Source organism: Glycine soja, chromosome 6 (assembly GCF_004193775.1).
Source record: "Glycine soja cultivar W05 chromosome 6, ASM419377v2, whole genome shotgun sequence".
Taxonomy (NCBI): domain Eukaryota; kingdom Viridiplantae; phylum Streptophyta; class Magnoliopsida; order Fabales; family Fabaceae; genus Glycine; species Glycine soja.
Window position 1 is genome coordinate 34694650 of NC_041007.1, and position 19298 is coordinate 34713947.

Consider the following 19298-nt stretch of genomic DNA (forward strand, 5'->3'; position numbering starts at 1 on the left):
TGATTTGCTTTCAATGTGGCACATATGGCCACAAAGCAGCATAGTGCGAAGAGACGGTTAAGCCTATGGTAGCTGAGATGGTGGATATTGGGAGAGAGATTGAAAAAGAAGACGCACCGCATGTTCAACAGACAAGTCAGAATACAAATCAAGATCTGAGTATAAGGGTTGACATTAGCATTGTGAAGAATGATGACGTCTCAAAAATGGCCAGATCATTGGTGGATAATGGATCACATAATGTGATGCAATTCTACCCCCCAAGGAAATTGGATAGAAGACTCCAAAAAGATTGAACCAGAGATGCAAGAGAAGGCCCTAAGGTTCTCATGAGCCTTAGGACAAATTTTGGGCCCATGGACTAAGTATGAGCTCACTTATCTTTGTACATATTAGATTAATGTTTCATTATTTTTGAGCATTGTATTTAGGGCTCCATAATATAGGTAGGGTACCCTAGAAATGTAAGATTTTTCAACCCTTGTATTTTAGAGCACCTAGACTATAGTTTTTGTATTAGGGGTAGTTTTGTAATTTCACATACATTAAGTGAATATTTGATGTGTGTGTTGAGAAATAAATTTAATTGAATTGGGAGAAGCCCAATCCCATTAAATTTTAGAGGGGGAGGTGAGCATTTGCTTATTACACCCCATTGCCATATCATATATTCACACTTTGTGCATGTTCTTCATGCTTTACATGCCTCATGACACTTAAGCACACTTAGTGGAGAATCTTGGACTTGATCTTGGATTAGTGGGTTGAACCATAGCTAAAATTCACTAATCATAATTAGTGAAATTTTGGCTCCAAAATTTGGCTCCACAAATTCAATTTCAAATTCAAGTGAAATTTGAATAAAAATTCAAATTTCCCTCTAATTTTTTGTGACACTTAGGCTATAAATAGAGGCCATGTGTGTGCATTTTTTCAATTTTGATCATTTGAGAATTAAACTTCAAAGTTCAGACTTCTTTAGATGCACTGCTTGTTTGGATACAAGCCATAAGCTCTTTTGAGAGCTTCTCTACTCGAAATATAGAGTATATATCCAGTAGAGAAGCTCTCAAAAGAGCTTATGGCTTGTATCCAAACAAGCCAGTCTTCTCTTCCTCTCCCCTTCATTCATCTTCTTCTATCTTCAAGCTCTTATCCATGGCTTCCTATGGTGGTGAGCTTCTTCTAGACTCATCTTCTACTTGAAGTGACGTCTCCATTCATCTTTCTCCTTCTCCATTTCGTTGCAATCAGACCTCAAGAAGCAAAGGAATCCATTGATGAAGAAGATCCAAGGCCTACAAGCTCCACATGATGTAGCTCTAAAACTATGACACATAGTTCTAGAAAATGTCTTTGTGGAGTACCGCATACCTATTTTGAAAATGTATTTCCAAAAATGACACATAGTTCTAGAAATACATTTCCATAATTGGTATGTGATATTTCAAAAAGACATTTTCGTTAGTAATAAAACATACCTCAATGAACACACTTAACGAATCATTACAATAATTTATGTGTGCACACTTATTTGAATGTTGTAGACCTAGAGTTAAGAGGCATGCTAGAGACCTAGAGTTAAGAGGCTGAAAACACATATTCAACATTGGCGATGTATAATACAATGTGAGAAGCCACTCTCAAAAGCTTTACTTTGCAATTAAGGTGTATAATAGATGAAGTTAGTGATGAATGTACCTTGAAACATAGTGTCACATGAAGGAAAATGCACAATGTTACAAGTAATATTTATAGAAAACACAATATTTTGTAATTAATATCAGGTAAATATGGGGTTCAAAATTAGGATTTAAAGAAAAACAGAGATAAGATGAAAATAAGATTTTAAATGAAGTTTACAATTAGAATTTAAAGAACAATAAAAATATGATAAAAATAAGATTTTAAAGACTAACAAACATGGAGGTGTAAGATAAAGGTTTAAAAGGGTAAATCTGATAGAAAAAAATATTAAAAAGGGGAACAAGATGTAAATAGAAAGTGCCAAAAGATGATAAGTAACCTAAGGAGAAAACAAGACTTTTTTTTTTTTACCAAAGTAGGTGAAAACAAAAAGCAATTCACTCAAAAGGTGCAATATGTTGGATCAAATGGTCTCGAAATAATTAAGAAGGGGGGATCGAATTAATTATTAGTGAACCTTTACTAATTAAAAAAACTTATCCTTCTTAATGTTACTAGATTCAATTAGGCTTTTACTACAAAGTTAAGAAACTAAAGAATAGAAATAGAAACTTAACCAAAAGTAAAAGCGATAATTAAAGTGCACAACAGAAATTAAAGAGTGTAGGGAAGAAGAAGACAAACACAAGGATTTATACTGGTTCGGCAACAACCCGTGCCTACATCCAGTCCCCAAGCGACCTGCGGTCCTTGAGATTTCTTTTCAACCTTGTAAAAACCTTTACAAGCAAAGATCCACAAGGGATGTACCCTCCCTTGTTCTCTTTGAACAACCAAGTGGATGTACCCTCCACTTGAACTAATCCACAAGAGATGTACCCTTTCTTGTTCCCAGTTACAACAACCCAAGTAGATGTACCCTCTACTTGTACCACAAAGGATGTACCCTCCAATGTGTTAAGACAAAGTTCTCAGGCGGTTTGTCCTTTGAAACTTTGTGAAGGGAAAACAAAAGATATCTCAGGCGATTAGTCCTTTGAAATCTTTTGTTTAAGGGAAAGGGAAGAATCAAAAGAATTCTCAGACTGTATCGTTTTGAATTCTTTGAAAAAGGAGAAGGGAGACACAAAAAAATTCAGGCGATTAGTCCTTTGTTCTTTTGGAAAAGGGAGAAGAGAGACACAAAAAGAATTCAGGCGGTTAGTCCTTGGCGAATTCTTTTTGGCAAAGGGAGAAGAGAATGAAAAGATGAATAGCACAAGTTTTTGAACAAAGAACTTTTATTGGAAGAGAAAGTTTTGAACAAAAACTTTTAGAAAGATGAAGAGAAAAAGAATCAGAAAAATTCTGTAGAAAGAAATGAAAGAAGATGTTGAAAGATAGATTGAAAGATAGAATGATTGAAAGAGATGATGGATATTTTCAAATTCATGCCATGGTTACATATTTATTATCTCTTGATGACTCAAGTCAAAGTTTGTGACTCTTGGTAATTTCTTTTAAAACTAGTCACTTAGAAAAGTTGTGACTTTCGAAAGAATCTTCACAAACAAGTCACTTGAAGAATTGTGACTTTTGGAAATAAATTTTTCGAAAACAGTCACTGGTAATCGATTACCATTAAGGTGTAATCGATTACACATCAACAAATGTGACTCTTCATTTTGAATTTTGAAAATCTTAACGTTTTAAAACACCGGTAATCTATTACATGATTATGGTAATCGATTACATGATTATGGTAATCGATTACAGCTTTGTAAATCAGTTTGAAAAACAATGCTGACTACTGGTAATCGATTACTACCTTATGGTAATCGATTACCAGAGAGTAAAACTCTTTGGTAAAAGATTTTGTGAAAAATTCATGTGCTACTCAATGTTTTGAAAAAACTTTATAGTACTTATCTTGATTGAGTCTTCTCTTGATTCTTGAATCTTGGGTCTTGAATCTTGATCTTGATTATTCTTGATTCTTGATTCTTGAAACTTGATTATTTGAATCTTGAAACTTGATTCTTGAATCTTTGCTTGAAACTTTGCTTAACTCTTGATTCTTTGGCATCATCAAAATAACCTTGGAAGACATTGCTTCCACACAATATGAGAATAATTTACATGGCATTGGTGGTTTTTTTTATACCTCTATGTCCTATAGAGGGAGGCACCACCCAAAGTGGAGCCTTTAGGTGTAAGTCATTTATGACTTTCTACATCGATTATAAGTATAACCGATGAAAAAAAAGCATTTTCTACATCAATTATACATACAAGGGAAAATCTAGTCTTAGAGTAGTCCTAAACCTCAACCAACCTATTTGTACGTCCTCCTACACCCACCTACTAGACTATTGATAACTGCTAAATATGAGTTATTTTTTATAATAAAAATATATTGAAAATATCTTTAAAAATATTTATTTAGCAGCTATTTTTGGCTTAAATGATAAAAATTGATATTTTTCTTATTTATGACTTGCAGATATGAAAATGAATAATTAAAATAAAAAGATCCTGAAAATATAAAAAATATAGATAAGGAAGATTTTTGGCATCAGGCCCAAGTCCACTCCATCAACTATAAAAAGCGAGTCAAGCTCAAGTCCACTCCAGTAGTTATAAAAGGGGAGTTAAGCCAAGGAGAAAAGACACACCGAGTCTCAGAGCACTCTAATACACACTTAAAGCCTGAGAACTCTCCTTTAGGGAATTCTTTATTGTCTTCATCATTTTCTATTCCCTTTTTCCATTCCTTCTCCTCTATCAGTTCCTATATCCCTTTTCTAGTGTAAGGCCCCTTATGACTATGAGAGGCTAAACCCTTAGTAAGGGCTTGTTAAGCCTAAAAAGCCAAAAGATGTATTATACACCTCATATTTATCAATGCAAACAAGTGTTTTCTTTCCTATTATATTTTCTTAATTTTAATTTCATGCATCATTCATCCTTGCATCATCTTTAGGGGTTAGGTGCTCGACAGAGGATAATCCTTAATAGAAAGGCAAGGAAGGTGTTGCATGCATCGATTTTAGGAATTAGTCGCTCGATAGAGAGTAATTTCTAATAGAACTAAAAGGAAGGGATATCTTAATAAAATCATTGCTAGACATAGAGTGATTGCATTATGCCCATGCATCAAAGCAAGCATCTAGAATTAGAACTTCATGCATTTTATCTATTTACTCTTTGCAAAGACATTTGGGAGATAGATAGGTAAAATAGGCTTGTCATCGTGAGACATCAGGGACAAGTATTCTAATAAATGTGGGTAGGATAAATTCACCTGATTGATAGAGAAAAATCACAAATAATACACTTAGGTAAATAAGGCATGATAGGTCCTAACATTTCCATCTCATTGAATTCCCTACTATTTCTTTTGTTTTCTATTAATATTTATTATTTTATACCTTTTTCTTTTAAATTTATCTTTTATACCTCATCTTATATTTTCCTCTTATAAATTGAAAATTATCCAACACAAGTACAAAACAAAGTCCCTGTGGAAATCGACACTTGGACTTCCGAGTACTTTACTACTTGAGACAAATTGGTACACTTGCCAAACCGTTAACAAGTTTTTGGTGTCGTTGCCAAGGACTTTGTTCTTCGTACTTAGTTGTCATACATTTTCAATTTGTAAGTATTAATTATTCTTTAGTATTTATTTTACAATTTTTAATCATTATTTTTCTTCTATAATTTGCACGGTAGTGCTTGTTTTTGTGTATGCAAGGCAGAACTGCAATTGAAGATTTAACTCCACTTAATTCAGAAATTGAAGCTACTTGCAGGCATAGCAACGCTGCGAGAAAAAGAAGAGAGCAAGAAATACAAGGGAGCAGTCAACCCTCACCTCCACCCTCTCCACAGAGCTACTATCAAATGGAAGAGGAGCATGCATGACGAGTGACACTAGAGGACTACTCTAGTACAACTACCCCATAATTCTTCACCAGTATTGCAAGGTTGGAGGTTCAAGAGGCCAATATATCTTATCCTCACTCTTTCATATAGCTGATACAAGGAAACCTATTCCACGGTCTACCAAATGAGGATCCTTATGCTCATCTCGCCATCTACATAGAAATCTATAACACGTTAAAGATAGCTGGTGTTCCTAAGAATGCCATACGCCTCAATTTCTTTTCTTTTTCTTTGGCAGGGGAAGCAAAAAGGTGGTTACACTCCTTCAAAGGAAATAGCTTGAGGACTTGGGAATAAGTTGTCAAAAATTTCTTAAAGAAATATTTCCCAAAGTCAAAGACTGTCAATGGGAAGATGGAAATATCCTCATTCCATCAATTCCCTGATGAATCACTCAGTGAGGTGCTCAACTGTTTCCACGGGCTACTCAGAAAGACACCTACACATAGGTACAGTGAGCCAGTGCAATTAAACATCTTCATAGATGGTCTGCAACCACAGTCAAAGCAACTCCTTGACGCATCCACAAGGGGAAATTCAAGCTGAAGACACTGGAGTAGGCAATGGAGCTGATAGAGAACATGGCGGCCAATGATCACGCCATCCTTCATGGTCGAGCATACATGCCAACAAAGAGGAGCCTTCTGGAACTCACAACCCAAGATGCAACATTGGCCCAAAACAAGCTATTGGTCCGACAGATAGAGGCCCTCACAGAGATCCTCAACAAGCTCCCTAAAAAACTATAAGCGGTAAGTTCCTCTCACTCTTCAATCATGCAAATAGGGGGATGCCACATCTACGGTGGAGCACGCGAGCCAGAGCAATGCATAACCCAAGTAAATTCTTCTAAGGAGGTGAACTACATGGGAGCTCAGAATCATCACGGATTCTAAGGCTACAACCAATGAGGACCGCCGAGATTCAACCAAGGAAGGAATTTCACACAGGGCTCAAGCTTGAGGAATCATCCGGGGAACCAATTCAACAAGGAGCAAAAAAGTCAACCTGTCCAGGATTCCAACCAAGGGGTCGATCTTTATGAGAAGACCAGCAAGCTTGAGGAGACACTGAATCAACTCATGCATATGTCCATGTCCAACTATAGGAGCACAAAGTCATCCATTAAGAACCTGGAGATACAAATGGGACAATTAGCCAAACAAGTGGCTGAAAGACCCACTAACAGCTTTGGAGCCAACATCGAGAAGAATCCCAAAGAGAAGTGCTAGGTAATTTTCACTAGGAGAGAAAATGTTGAGAAGGAAAAGAGAATCGAGGAGGATGTGCGTGATGAGGAAGAAGAAAAGAAAGAAGAAGAAGAAAAAGATAAGAGTAAGGAGAGTGGTGATGATCTCAACCACCAAAACCAAGACCATGAGCCAGTTAACTCAGGAGGCCAGAAAAGAGACACTACTAGCCTCATCAAGGGAGACACTGTACCCTTTGATGCCATCAAAAAAGGATAAAGAACACTATTTCAAGCGGTTCCTTACCATATTCCAGAAGATAGAGATTACTATCCCTTTTGGAGAGGCCATACAATAGATGCTTTTGTACAAAAAGTTCTTAAAGGAAATCCTCATAAATAAAGGAAAGTACATCAACAGCGAAACCATTATGGTGGGAGAAAATTGCAGTGCAGTAATTCGGAAGCTACCTCTCAAGTTCAAAGATCCAGGAAGCATCACCATCCCATGCTCTATTGGGAGTGTATCCGTAGGTAAGACTCTTATTGACTTGGGAGCAAGTATCAATTTGATGTCGCTTTCTATGTACAGGAGAATAGGAAACTTGAAGATTGAACCTACAAGGATGACGCTCCAGCTAGCAGACTGCTCCATCACAAGACCGTTTGGGGTAGTTGAAGACGTCCTGGTCAAAGTCCATCAACTCACTTTTCCGGTAGACTTTGTAATCATGGACACCAACCAAGTGGTGTAGCTCAGCATGTACTGCCTTAGACGGTGGGCCTCTCCAGGGCACAACACGTCCTTTCGAGCAAAGAGTAATTCATTTCACACACTGTGAACTTCTTGTGGTAACCGGTGGCACAACATACACCCCATCAACTCATCCAACACAGTCATATATAGGATTAGGGGTCTTCCGGGCACCGGTGGCACAAGCACAGGAGGGTTCATGAGGCATCGCTTAATCCTTCCGAATGCCACTTAGCAGTCGTCGTCCCATTGGACAAACTGGTTCTTGCGTAATAGCTTGAAGAGAGGCTCATAAGTGGAGGTTAGTTGTGACATAAATCTTGTTATGTAGTTCAGACGTCCTAGGAAGCCTCGGACCTGCTTCTAAATGCGTGGCTCGGGCATTTTGAGGATGGCTTTCACCTTGTCTGGGTCCACCTCTATCCATTTTTGGCTTACAATAAAGCCTAGCAACTTTCCCGACTTGACCCTGAAAGTGCACTTTGTGGGATTCAACCTTAATCGGTACTTACGCAGCCTCTCAAACAACTTTCGTAAGTTGACAAGGTGTTCATCCTCGGTCTTTGACTTGGAAATCATATCATCCACATAGACCTCAATTGCTTTGTGCATCATGTCGTGGAATAATGCTACCATAGCCCGTTGGTAAGTTGCCCCAACGTTCTTAAGCCCAAAGGACATCACTTTGTAGCAGAATGTTCCTCACAGGGTGACGAAGGTCGTCTTCTCCATGTCCTCTGGTGCCATCTTTATTTGGTTGTAGCCTGAGAACCCATCCATGAAAGAATACAAGGCAAAACTGGCCATGTTATCTACGAGAATATCGATGTGCGATAGAGGAAAGTTATCCTTTGGATTGGCTCGATTTAGATCCCGATAGTCCAAGCATATTCGCACCTTCCAATCCTTCTTAGGGACTGACACAATGTTAGCAACCTATTTCGGGTATCGAGCCACAACCAAGAAGCCAACATCAAATTGCTTTTTCACCTCTTCTTTTATCTTCAAGGACATCTCGAGCTTCATCCTCCGCAGCTTTTGCTTTACCGGGGAACACTCAAGATTCAAAGGTAATCTATGTTGCATGATGTTGGGACTCAAGCCAGGCATATCTTGGTATGACCAAGTGAAGATGTCTTAGTAGTCTCACAGCAGAGCTACCTCTTTTCTCTCTTTGCCAACACCTAAGTTTATGATCTCCATTTCTTCTTGGTGCTTTACTTCCCTGTCTTCCTATTCGACCATTCTTTTTAGCTCTGGGGAAGCCCCTAACCCTCATCTTCCCCTTCCTCAGCTTGATTTATCAGTTGCTCAAAATCCACGTGTGGGTCCTCGATATTATTACCTTCACAGGACTCATTGTCGGATCTGTATCATTTAATTGCAACAAAATAAATATGCAGAAGAAGGATTGTATATTTATAATTTTGTGGTAACAAAAGACATGCCCAAACAGGAAGAAAACCCTAAAGCCTAGGCCCAACAATAGGGTTAGGACTAACGAATTACATTGCGTTTGCCACAGAAATTCTGGCTTGTTTGACTATTCGCCAATTCCCTAACTCGAACTCCGGAGGGCACGACCGCACCCAATTCGGTTGCTCTTAAGGGGTTTCTTCGTGTATCATGGTGACCCACCCCTCGCACATCCAACCCGCGCTGACAAAGCTTTCGTCAATGTGACACAAGGGAACCTCTTTCACTTGTAGTCCTTGCGGCTGGGCCATGCTTCTTCCCCTCCTTTATAGGGCAGTCTTCCTCACATCGGTGCACGTAGGCTCATATCCCAGTCCAAACCTTCTGCGGTTCCGTGTGAACTCCACCAAACCTGCTACACCATTGCTGTTCCGACCCATACCCATTTCGGGCTCGTATCCATTTCCCAACATTACTCAAGCTACCATCAATGTGGCCCCAGATGAGCGTGGTTGTACCGGGGAAGAATCCACATAAGCATTGCTCACCACTTCTAAGGCTTGAAAGGACATTTCTAAGGACTCCTCTGCGGCCTCCACGTAAGGTGTAGAAGAAGGAAAACTCACAAGAATGTCTTCTTCTCCCAAGACTATAATTAACTGCCCCTCTACCACAAACTTCAACTTTTGGTGTAGCGTTGAAGGGACCACCCCAACTGAATGAATCCAAGGCCGGCCTAATAAGAAGCTATAGGCAGAATTTATGTCCATCACTTGGAAAGTAATTTGGCATAGGTGGGGTCCGATTTGAATTGGGAGATCGATCTCCCTCATCACATCCCAGCGGCTGCTGTCAAAAGTGATGTAGCTCCATGTGGAGCTTGTAAGCCTTGAATCTTCTTCATTAATGGAGTCCTTTGCTTCTTAAAGATTAATGGAAGCGGAATCAAGAAGGAAGAAAGATGATTGGAGATGCCACTTCAAGGAGAAGATGAGTCAAGAAGAAGCTCACCACCATAGGAAGCCATGGATAAGAGCTTAAAGGTATAAGAAGATGAGTGGAGGGAGAGGGAGAGAAGGGGCACAAAATTTTGTGCCTTAAATGAGGTCTGAACTTTGAAGTATAATTCTCAAATGATCAAAGTTGAAAAAATACACACACATGGCCTCTATTTATAGCCCAAGTGTCACACAAAATTGGAGGAAAATTTAAATTTCTATTCAAATTTCACTTGAATTTGAAATTGAATTTGTGGAGCCAAATTTTGGAGCCAAAATTTCACTAATTATGATTCGTGAATTTTAGCTATAGTTCAGCCCACTAATCCAAGATCAAGTCCAAGATTCTCCACTAAGTGTGCTTAGGTGTCATGAGGCATGTAAAGCATGAAGGACATGCACAAAGTGTGACTATATGATGTGAAAATGGGGTGTAGCAAGCAAATGCTCACCTCCCCTTTTAAAATTTAATTGGATTGGGCTTCTCCCAATTCAATTAAATTTATTTTCCAACACAAATCAAATATTCACTTAATGCATATGAAATTACAAAACTACCCCTAATACAAAAACTAGTCTAGGTGCCCTAAAATACAAGGGCTGAAAAATCTTACATTTCTAGGGTATCCTACCTACATTATGGAGCCCTAAATAAAAGGCCCAAAAATAATGAAACCTTAATCTAATATGTAAAAAGATAAGTGGGCTCATACTTAAGGATCATGAGAACCCTAGGGCTTTCTCATGCATCTCTGGTCCAATCTTCTTGGAGTATTTTATCCAATGCCCTTGGTGGATAGGATTGCATCATTCCCTCCCCCTTGAAAAGGATTGGACCTCAAATCCGTAGGTTCTTAAAACTCTGGGCTTCTTCCCTCAACACCTATAAAAAGAATAAAAACATATATATTAGTGGCGTTTGGTATGTTGGAGTAAGGTAAGGTCTGAAAACTCATTTCTTGGGCATCTTCCAATTAGGGAACATGGTTCCTCACCAACTCAATGAGTGGTGCTACAAGTATAGAAAAATATGGGACAAACCTTTTGTAAAAGTTTGTTAAGTCATGGAAGCCCCAAATTTTCCTTATACTTGGTGGAGTGGGTCACTCAGAAATGACCTTTATTCTCTTAGGGTTCGTGGGAATCCCTTGATCACTATTTAAAAAATTAAGGAAAGTAATGCAATAAAACATACCTTTTTCTGTATTTTCATGTTGATTATTCCTACCAAAAAGTACGACAAACCTAAGGTGTCCCATATGACCACCTAAGTTTGTATTGAAACTAAAAATAAGAACAAACCTACCTAATGAGTCCCTATGTACACAAATCATGAAGATTTTGGGTGCATGAGTGATTTTACAAAAGAGGGTTGCACCACTCAACACATTCATCATACCACCTATTTTAGGGATTCAGTGCCTAATAAAACCTATTTTGGGCACCAACAAAGCACAAGGATTTAAGCTCTTATGAACCAAACCCTCATCCAATAACTCCTTTACTTGAGGAATAACCTCAAGCCCAAGAGGTGTGGCAGTGCTAAGGGATGTTTCCCTTGATAGGAGAAGGTAGAAAGATTTTTTAAGAATGAGTGCTCTTTTGATATCACCTTTTGTTGCAAAATAATTTTCCTTCTTAACAATCTTCTTGGAGGAATCCTTTCCCTCTTTTTCCTTCCCCTTGGCCTTTGAAGACAAGGCCTTACTATCCTTTTTTTTTCTTCTAGTTTTTCTTCCTCATCCCTCTTATCTTTCATATTCAGTTGATCTTTGGCCACCTGTAAAGGTGTTTGAGGATGCAACACAAATTTAGTGCCAAGATGGGTGAGGGTAATCTCATTAGTTAGGCCATTATAAATGATCTTCCTATCAAATTGCCATGGCCTTTCTAAAAGAATATGCCCTGCCTCCATGGGAACTATATCACAATTAACTTCATCCTTATATGTCCCAATGGAGAAAGGTACCTTCACTTGTTGGTTAACTATCATTTCCCCTTGCTCATTGAGCCATTGAAGTTTATAAGGTTTTGGGTGGGGAATGATAGTGAGGTTCAACTTGGAAACTAATCTTGTGCTACAACAATTGCAACAAGATCCACTATTCACAATGAGAGAACAAGTTTTATCTAAAATTTTGCATCTTGTATAAAAGATGTTCTCTCTTTGGGATTGAGATAGATCACAAGATTAACCTCCAAGGAGCCTTCTAACCATTAGGAGGTCACCTTCTTGATGGGGGTAGACTTCATCACTAGACTCTTCACCCTTTACTTCATCTTCACTTCCACTAGAGGAAGGGGAAGAAATAGTATCCTCTTGACTACTATAAATGTCTTGACCCCTCATAATCACGGTTTTCTTTGTGGGGCATTTAGAGGCAATGTGACCTCTTCCAAGACATTTGAAGCATTTAATGTTGCTAGTCCTTTCTTGGGAACTAGTCTTAGGGGTGGATTTCTCGATGATCTTACCCTTATCTTCCTTGGGTTTTGAAGGTGCAGCCCCCAAAATTCCTTAGGCTTGGTCCTTCCTTGGATAAGAGTGAAAGCTATAAGATTTTGAAGAAAGCTTTCTTTTAAGTTGTTGCTCCACTCTTTATACAAAGTTGGACTAGCTCATCTAGGTCCTTATATGGAAGGAGTTCAATCTTGTCCCTCTCTTCCATATTAAGCCCACTAAGGAACCTAGCTATGCTTGTTCTTTCCTCCTCCCTAAGTCCATCTCTTAAAAGGAGTAGTTCCATTTGTTGTCTATATTCTTCAACATTCATACTCCCTTGTCTAAGCCTTTGGAGCTTGTCCATAAGCTCCCTTTCATAGTAGGAGGGAATGTGCCTCTTCCTAAGGGCACTCTTAAGATCATTCCAATACTCTACTGGAAGATCCCCATGAATCCTTCATTCCCTAACAAGGGAAGTCCACCAATAGAGGGCATACCCTTGAAAGCTAAGGGTGGCCAATGTAACTTTTCTCTCTTTGCTAATATGATGGCAAGCAAAGAGTTGTTCAACCTTCATTTCCCAATCTAAGTAGGCCTCAACATTATCTTTTCCATGGAAAGATGGGAGGCTAATGTTAACCTCTTGAGGCCTTCTATCCTTTTCTATTATTTAGGAATGATGTTTAGTATGTGAACTATGGCGCCCTCCATAATAGTCGCTAAGCTTTTCACTTAAGCTCTTGCAAGAGTCATGACTACTATAGGAGACATGTTTTTCTTTTTTCATTTCTTTGATTATTTTTCTTTTTTCTTCCTTTCTTATTTTCTCTCTTTCATCTTGACTTATTTCTTCCACTCTTTTTTTTTCCTTTTTCTTTTCTCTCTTGCTTTTTTTTTCCACAACTTAAGGGATCTAAACTCATCTAATATCTTATACAAGGGGTCCTTAGGAGTAGAACCCTCACCATTAACACTAGATGAAGAATAAAGACTCATGTTGGTTCCTAAGTTGTGGTTCTTTCTTGTTGGGGGTTTGAAAACAAAAGGTAAAAGAAACCATGGTTGAAACTAGCCAAAATAAACACTAAAAGAGGTGTTAAAGATAAGGTAAAAACTAATTGGTAAAAGGCAAGCTATCTAGGTGGTTTGACAATGGAAGGTAAAGGAAATAAGCTATCAAAGTAAGCAAGAAATTAAAGTGCAATAAATGTAAACTAGGCGAATCTGAAGAGTGTTCGGATGATCACATTCAAGGTTCCTAACAAAACACTCATTATCCTAAGGGAAAATTGCCTAAAATTATTACACACAAATGGAAGTTTGGTAACCTATTGGAGGCTCCCAACACACTTCCAATGAAAGGCCTTTTTGTTACAAAAACTTGAAAGCAATGAAAGTAAGCAAATTGCCAATTACAAAACGGTCCTCAATTTTGGTGGTTGTTCCCCCTTTGGTGATTCACTCAATTTGGAGTGCTTATTAGTCCAATAGATCTTAAGGTGGTTTGTCCCTTGCTTCTTGACTCAAATTCTTCAAGGGATGACACCAATCCTCCTTTCCAATTCCCTATATAACAACTCACAAACAAGGAAACAAAGAGACAAGTAATAACCAAAGACCAAAACAATAAAATGAAAGATAAACCAATAGAGTTTTAACAATAAAAATTTCAAGGATTATTCAACAATTAAAGCAATGAAAAGCACATCAAAGCAAGCGAGGATTCAAAGAGAAACCTAGAATGACTCTAGAGTAGAGTAAAAAAAACTAAAAAAATAAGACTCAAGAAACCTCTAGTTTTGGCACTTGTTTTCACACTAATTTTCAATTGAAATTTCAGAACTAAGATTGGTATAAAATAGGCACCAATTATAGAACAAATTTTGAGCCAAAAGAACAAGCACACCTCCCTTTCACTTTTTTTTCTTGGACACTAATTTTCCTGCCAACTTGTGTGATTTCTAGTATTTTTTCCTTTTATCCAAATCACTTTGTTCTTTTTTATAATTTTTTTTCCATATGTCTAGAAAATTAATTAAAAATTTCAGCTCAAAATTCATATTGACCAATTCCCAGTAAGTTTTACAAGTATGTATGTTCAAGCTGCCAGCACTAGTGATTTCAACCTAGAAATCAAGAGTAGTGTTTATGTTGCTTAAGGCTTGGATAATTACAATTTGTGTTTGCTTATGCTCAAATTTATTGAATAAAACAATTCAAGAGAGCTTAAGACTTATTTTTATTCACAAATCCAGCCACAACTCAATTTCTTCATAGGTATCATATAGGAAACTTAGAAAACAAAACAAAGTTTAACAATAAGACTACTTCTAGGAACTGATTTAGAACATGTTATGAACTAAATAACATGCATGAATTAGACTCAAAATTCAAAAGATAGCCTATGAATGACAAGAATACATGAAAAAATGTATCTAGAATTCAATAAACAAAATCAAAATTCAACACAAACTTAGAGCATAATGTGACAATTATTATGATTAAACATGACTCCAAGACAATATGGAATAAGTGATTTACACTTAGATTGTTGTGTTTTTTTAATCAATATTTTGGAAGAAAATTTAGATATAAAGGTTCAGCACAAGAAGATTATGTCTGAAAAATGGTAGAACCTAAAATCACCACAAAAACATGATTCAAGAGTAGAACTATAAAATTTGAACCATTGAAATGCAAGAACAAGTGCAGATCTAAGATTTAATCGGTTTATTTTTTTGAACCTACTCTAAAAAACACCAAACCACAAGACATTGGAGGATATACATGGAGAATAAGATGAAGAACATGGAATTAAAGTGAATTGACCAAACAAAAAGATAGAGGAAACAAAAGAACATTACCTAGATGAAGATGCTCTTGGCACCACATGATGTAGTCCCATGTGGAGCTTATAAGCCTTGGATCTTCTTCATCAATAGAGTCCTTTGCTTCTTGAAGATTAATGGCAGCAAAATCAAGAAGGAAGAAAGATGATTGGAGACGCCACTTCAAGGAGAGGATGAGTCAAGAAGAAGCTGACCACCATAGAAAGCCATGGATAAGAGCTTGAAGGTAGGAGAAGATAAATGGAGGGAGAGAGAGAGAAGGAGCACGAAATTTTGTGTCTCAAATGAGGTCTGAACTTTGAAGTATATTTCTCAAATGATCAAAGTTGAAAAAATGCACACACATGACCTCTATTTATAGCCTAAGTGTGACACAAAATTGGAGGAAAATTTGAATTTCTATTCAAACTTTACTTGAATTTGAAATTGAATTTGTGGAGCCAAATTTTGGAGCCAAAATTTCACTAATTATGATTAGTGAATTTTAGCTATGGTTCAGCCCACTAATCCAAGATCAAGTCCAAGATTCTCCACTAAGTGTGCTTAGGTGTAATGAGGCATGTAAAGCATGAAGGACATGCACAAAGTGTGACTATATGATGTGAAAATGGGATGTAGCAAGCAAATGCTCACCTCCCCCTCTAAAATTTAATTGGATTGGGCTTCTCCCAATTCAATTAAATTTATTTTCCAAAACACATCAAATATTCACTTAATGCATATGAAATTACAAGACTACCCTTAATACAAAAACTAGTCTAGGTGTCATAAAATACAAGGGTTGAAAAATCTTACATTTCTAGGGTATCCTACCTACATTATGGAGCCCTAAATAAAAGGCCCAAAAATAATGAAACCTTAATCTAATATGTAGAAAGATATATGGGCTAATACTTAGCCCATGGGCCCAAAATCTACCCTAAGGCTCATGAGAATCCTATGACCTTCTCTTGCATCTTTGGCCCAATCTTCTTGGAGTCTTCTATCCAATGCTCTTGGGGGGTAGGATTGCATCAAAAAGCCCGCACCACCATGGAGCTTGGCCTTAGGTGTGATGCATTAAAAGACAACTTGTCCAAAGTAGCCTTGGGCATGACATTGAGGGAAGAGTCATTGTCAATATGCACTTTGGCCACTATATGGTCCAAACATTTGACGGATACATCGACGGGTATTTCTTCATCAGCGAATGTGAGGTAATTATTGGCCATGATATTGTTGATTATGCCCCCGAAACCTTCCACAAATATGTCTTGGGCTACATGGGTTTCGTTCAAAATCTTGACCAATAGCGCTCGATGAGGCTCGGAGTTCATAAGTAGGCCCAACAGAGAGATCCTAGCTGGGGTTTTATTCAGTTGTTCAATTACCTTGAACTCGTTCTGCTGGATGATTCGCAAGAACTATATTGCTTCAATGGATATTCCTTTTTTTGCTGAAGTTGTCTTCTTCCTTGGCAAACCTTCCGATCAAGACCTTTTCATCCGAAATCGGGCCCACCTTATTGCTCTCTTCTATGCCCACCTTTGCCTTCCCCTTTGGGTCCTTGGATCGCACTGGTGGCTCGGGTGCTGTGAAGATCCACCCGCTACGAGTCATGCTGCTCGTGCTAGAGATGTTTGTGACCTTAGCGGAGGATAGGTCATCTTTAACGTGCACGACGGATGCGTCTTTCCTTCCATCGGGTCCCTGTGCGGTGTATCTCCATGGCACCGCCTTGTTGCTCTTGTAGGGGAGCGGCGTAGGTTTCTCAATTGGGATAGGCTGGAGACCTCGGGGCTTTTATGTGGCAACATTTCTAGTGTAGTGGATCACCAATGGCTTAGGTTTGCTCAGGCTTTTATCAACCGATTGCATGCACACATGTCCTCTGCCCTTTCTCACGCCACAAACCTTAATTAGGCCTTTGTCCATCATCCTTTGTAGAAGGTCCTTTGCCACCGAGCATGCCTCTACATCGTGTGATGCTCCTGGATGTATCAAACAAGAATCTCCCTTGTCCTCGTTAAGGCAAATCATGCCCGCTTCGCACAGTGCTTCCGATATGAACCTCCTAGAGGTTAACACATCTTCCATCTGCTTCAACCCCCAAGGTCCACACTCCTCTACCACATTAACCGCTGATCCCCCATGATTGGAAAAAGGATTCGTCCTTACATTCGGGCTGTCCTCTTGAAATGTCAACCACCCTGCGTCAATCAAACTCTGGACCTCATGTTTGTAGGTCACACATTGTTCAATTGAATGCCTCGGGACACCCCTATGATAGGCACAAGTTGCATTAGGGTTGTACCATCGAGGGAAGGGAGATTGGTAGATCTTCTCGGGATTCACCACCACCATCTGGTTGGTGATCAAGGATGGTAGCAAGTCAGCATATGGCATCGGGATTGGGGTGAATTCGACATGCTTATTTACTGGAAAATTCCTTCCCAGATTGGATCTTGTGCTGGGATTGGAATTGTTGGCGGGACGAGATTGTGCGAGAAATAAGTTCTGTGGGGGAGGCCTTTGTGGTTGAGTGGGCATACCACTACATGCTGGTCCCTCAGTGGTAAACGTAGGGTATAGTTCGAAGTTACCCAGAGCATGATCCCGAGGATCTTCACGGGCTTCCCCAAAGGCTGAGCGAAGGGTGTACGCCCCAACTGGGGTTTCTGGCCTTGAATGGGAACGAAGTGGCTAGTGTTCTCGTTGGGCATGTGCATTCCGTTGTGTGGTGTATATTTTATGGGTAAGCCATATGGGAAAGCATTCCTATTTTTCCCTATGTGGGGACTGCCCGTGCTGCCTAACACCTCTCCTCCCTGACCTACCATGTCTGGGATTGGTTGGTTCGCTTGGTTTATAGCAGATGGGTGGGTTGGATTCGCCTCAGCGGCGACGCTATTGGTGGCAACTACGACCGCATTGTTCTCCATTATCTGTCTCATACTTAACATGGCCTCCATCATGGAGGTCATTTGGTTCTTCGTGGCCTCCGTATCGGCCTTCATTTGCTCTTGCACTTCTTCTATCTCACTCATGATTTTAGTTTTGGAAAGGGTTTGATAGGGGTGCCGAAAAGCGTGTTTGTCTTTTTTGGTTATGGTGCTTACTTTGACTATAACTGCTAAAAGAACAAAATGCAATGAGTAATGTGACAATGAACTAAACAGGAATGCATGATAATGATAAGTTGTCGAAGTATTGGACCCACACAGAAATTTTAGCAGAGACATAGAGTTGAATCAAAACTCATTTTCATTAATAAAAAATATTGTTTATCTTGTCAAAGTCAAAGCCTAAATACAAACGCCTCAACGGTTCCTAATTATGTGGGACATCAACTCGATCATATAATGACAATAATTGAAAAGCCCATGAACCTCCTCGGGAGACGAGTACACGTCTGCCATTGCCTTGGCTTTGGCTAACAGTCTTGGAAGTTCTTGACTTCCATTCAAAGTGAAAGTGAACCTATCCATCCACATCATAGCTTTTCTATGTAATGAATCTATCACTCTCTCCCTTGCTTCCCTTTCCGCTTGCAAGACTGATACTTTTGCATGCTCGTCTTCTAGCCTTTGCTCATGGATAGCAGCTAGATTTAGCTTTTCTTTATACTGGCCAATGATAGCCCACATGTTCTCTTCCGTCCTACTCAACTGTTCGGTTAAGCTCCTCTTCGACCTTTGACAAGCCTTCAACTTGTCCTCTAATATCATTCCTTCCACCCTCGACTCGTCCCTTTCGGCCCTTGTTGACCCTTTTCCACAGTTCCTTTTTCCAAAATTTGTAATTACTCTTTTTACGCGGAAGTGGATTACCGGAAAGTGCACCGGGTCGTCAAGTATTTAATTAAAACGGAATGATCCGAGTATCGAACACATAGAACTTGTTTATTTGGAAAATCTTTGTTCAATAATCAGGCATTTTGTTGATAGAAAATAATAATTGCGAATTGAACTAAAAATATGATATATCCTAATTAGAAAAATAGTAAACGCAAGCAATTAAAAGTGACAGCAGTGGCTTAAAAGAGTTGGGTCTTTCTAATAAACGAGTTGATGCATATAAAAATATTTCTCTAGTT

At 38.8% G+C, this 19298-nt stretch overlaps 1 protein-coding gene across 1 annotated transcript; it reads right to left on the reverse strand.

The window, feature by feature from the left end:
* Nucleotides 1-16236: 16236 nt before the first annotated feature.
* LOC114416132 lies at nt 16237-17608 on the reverse strand. Its single transcript, XM_028381001.1, has 3 exons — nt 17117-17608; nt 16724-17002; nt 16237-16608 (listed from the first exon to the last, which is right to left on the reverse strand). The coding sequence occupies exons 1-3, from the start codon at nt 17606-17608 to the stop codon at nt 16237-16239; spliced, it is 1143 nt and encodes a 380-aa protein (XP_028236802.1).
* Nucleotides 17609-19298: the final 1690 nt, after the last annotated feature.

Bases quoted from the DNA above. Each gene is read 5' to 3' on its own strand.
- LOC114416132 (XM_028381001.1), bottom strand. From the start codon at position 17,608: ATGCCATATGCTGACTTGCTACCATCCTTGATCACCAACCAGATGGTG. The intron at 17,003-17,116 runs GTTTGTGGCGTG...GCCACATAAAAG, and splicing joins TGGACAAAGGCCTAATTAAG to CCCCGAGGTCTCCAGCCTAT. The intron at 16,609-16,723 runs GTGGGCCCGATT...CGAATCATCCAG, and splicing joins GCATAGAAGAGAGCAATAAG to CAGAACGAGTTCAAGGTAAT.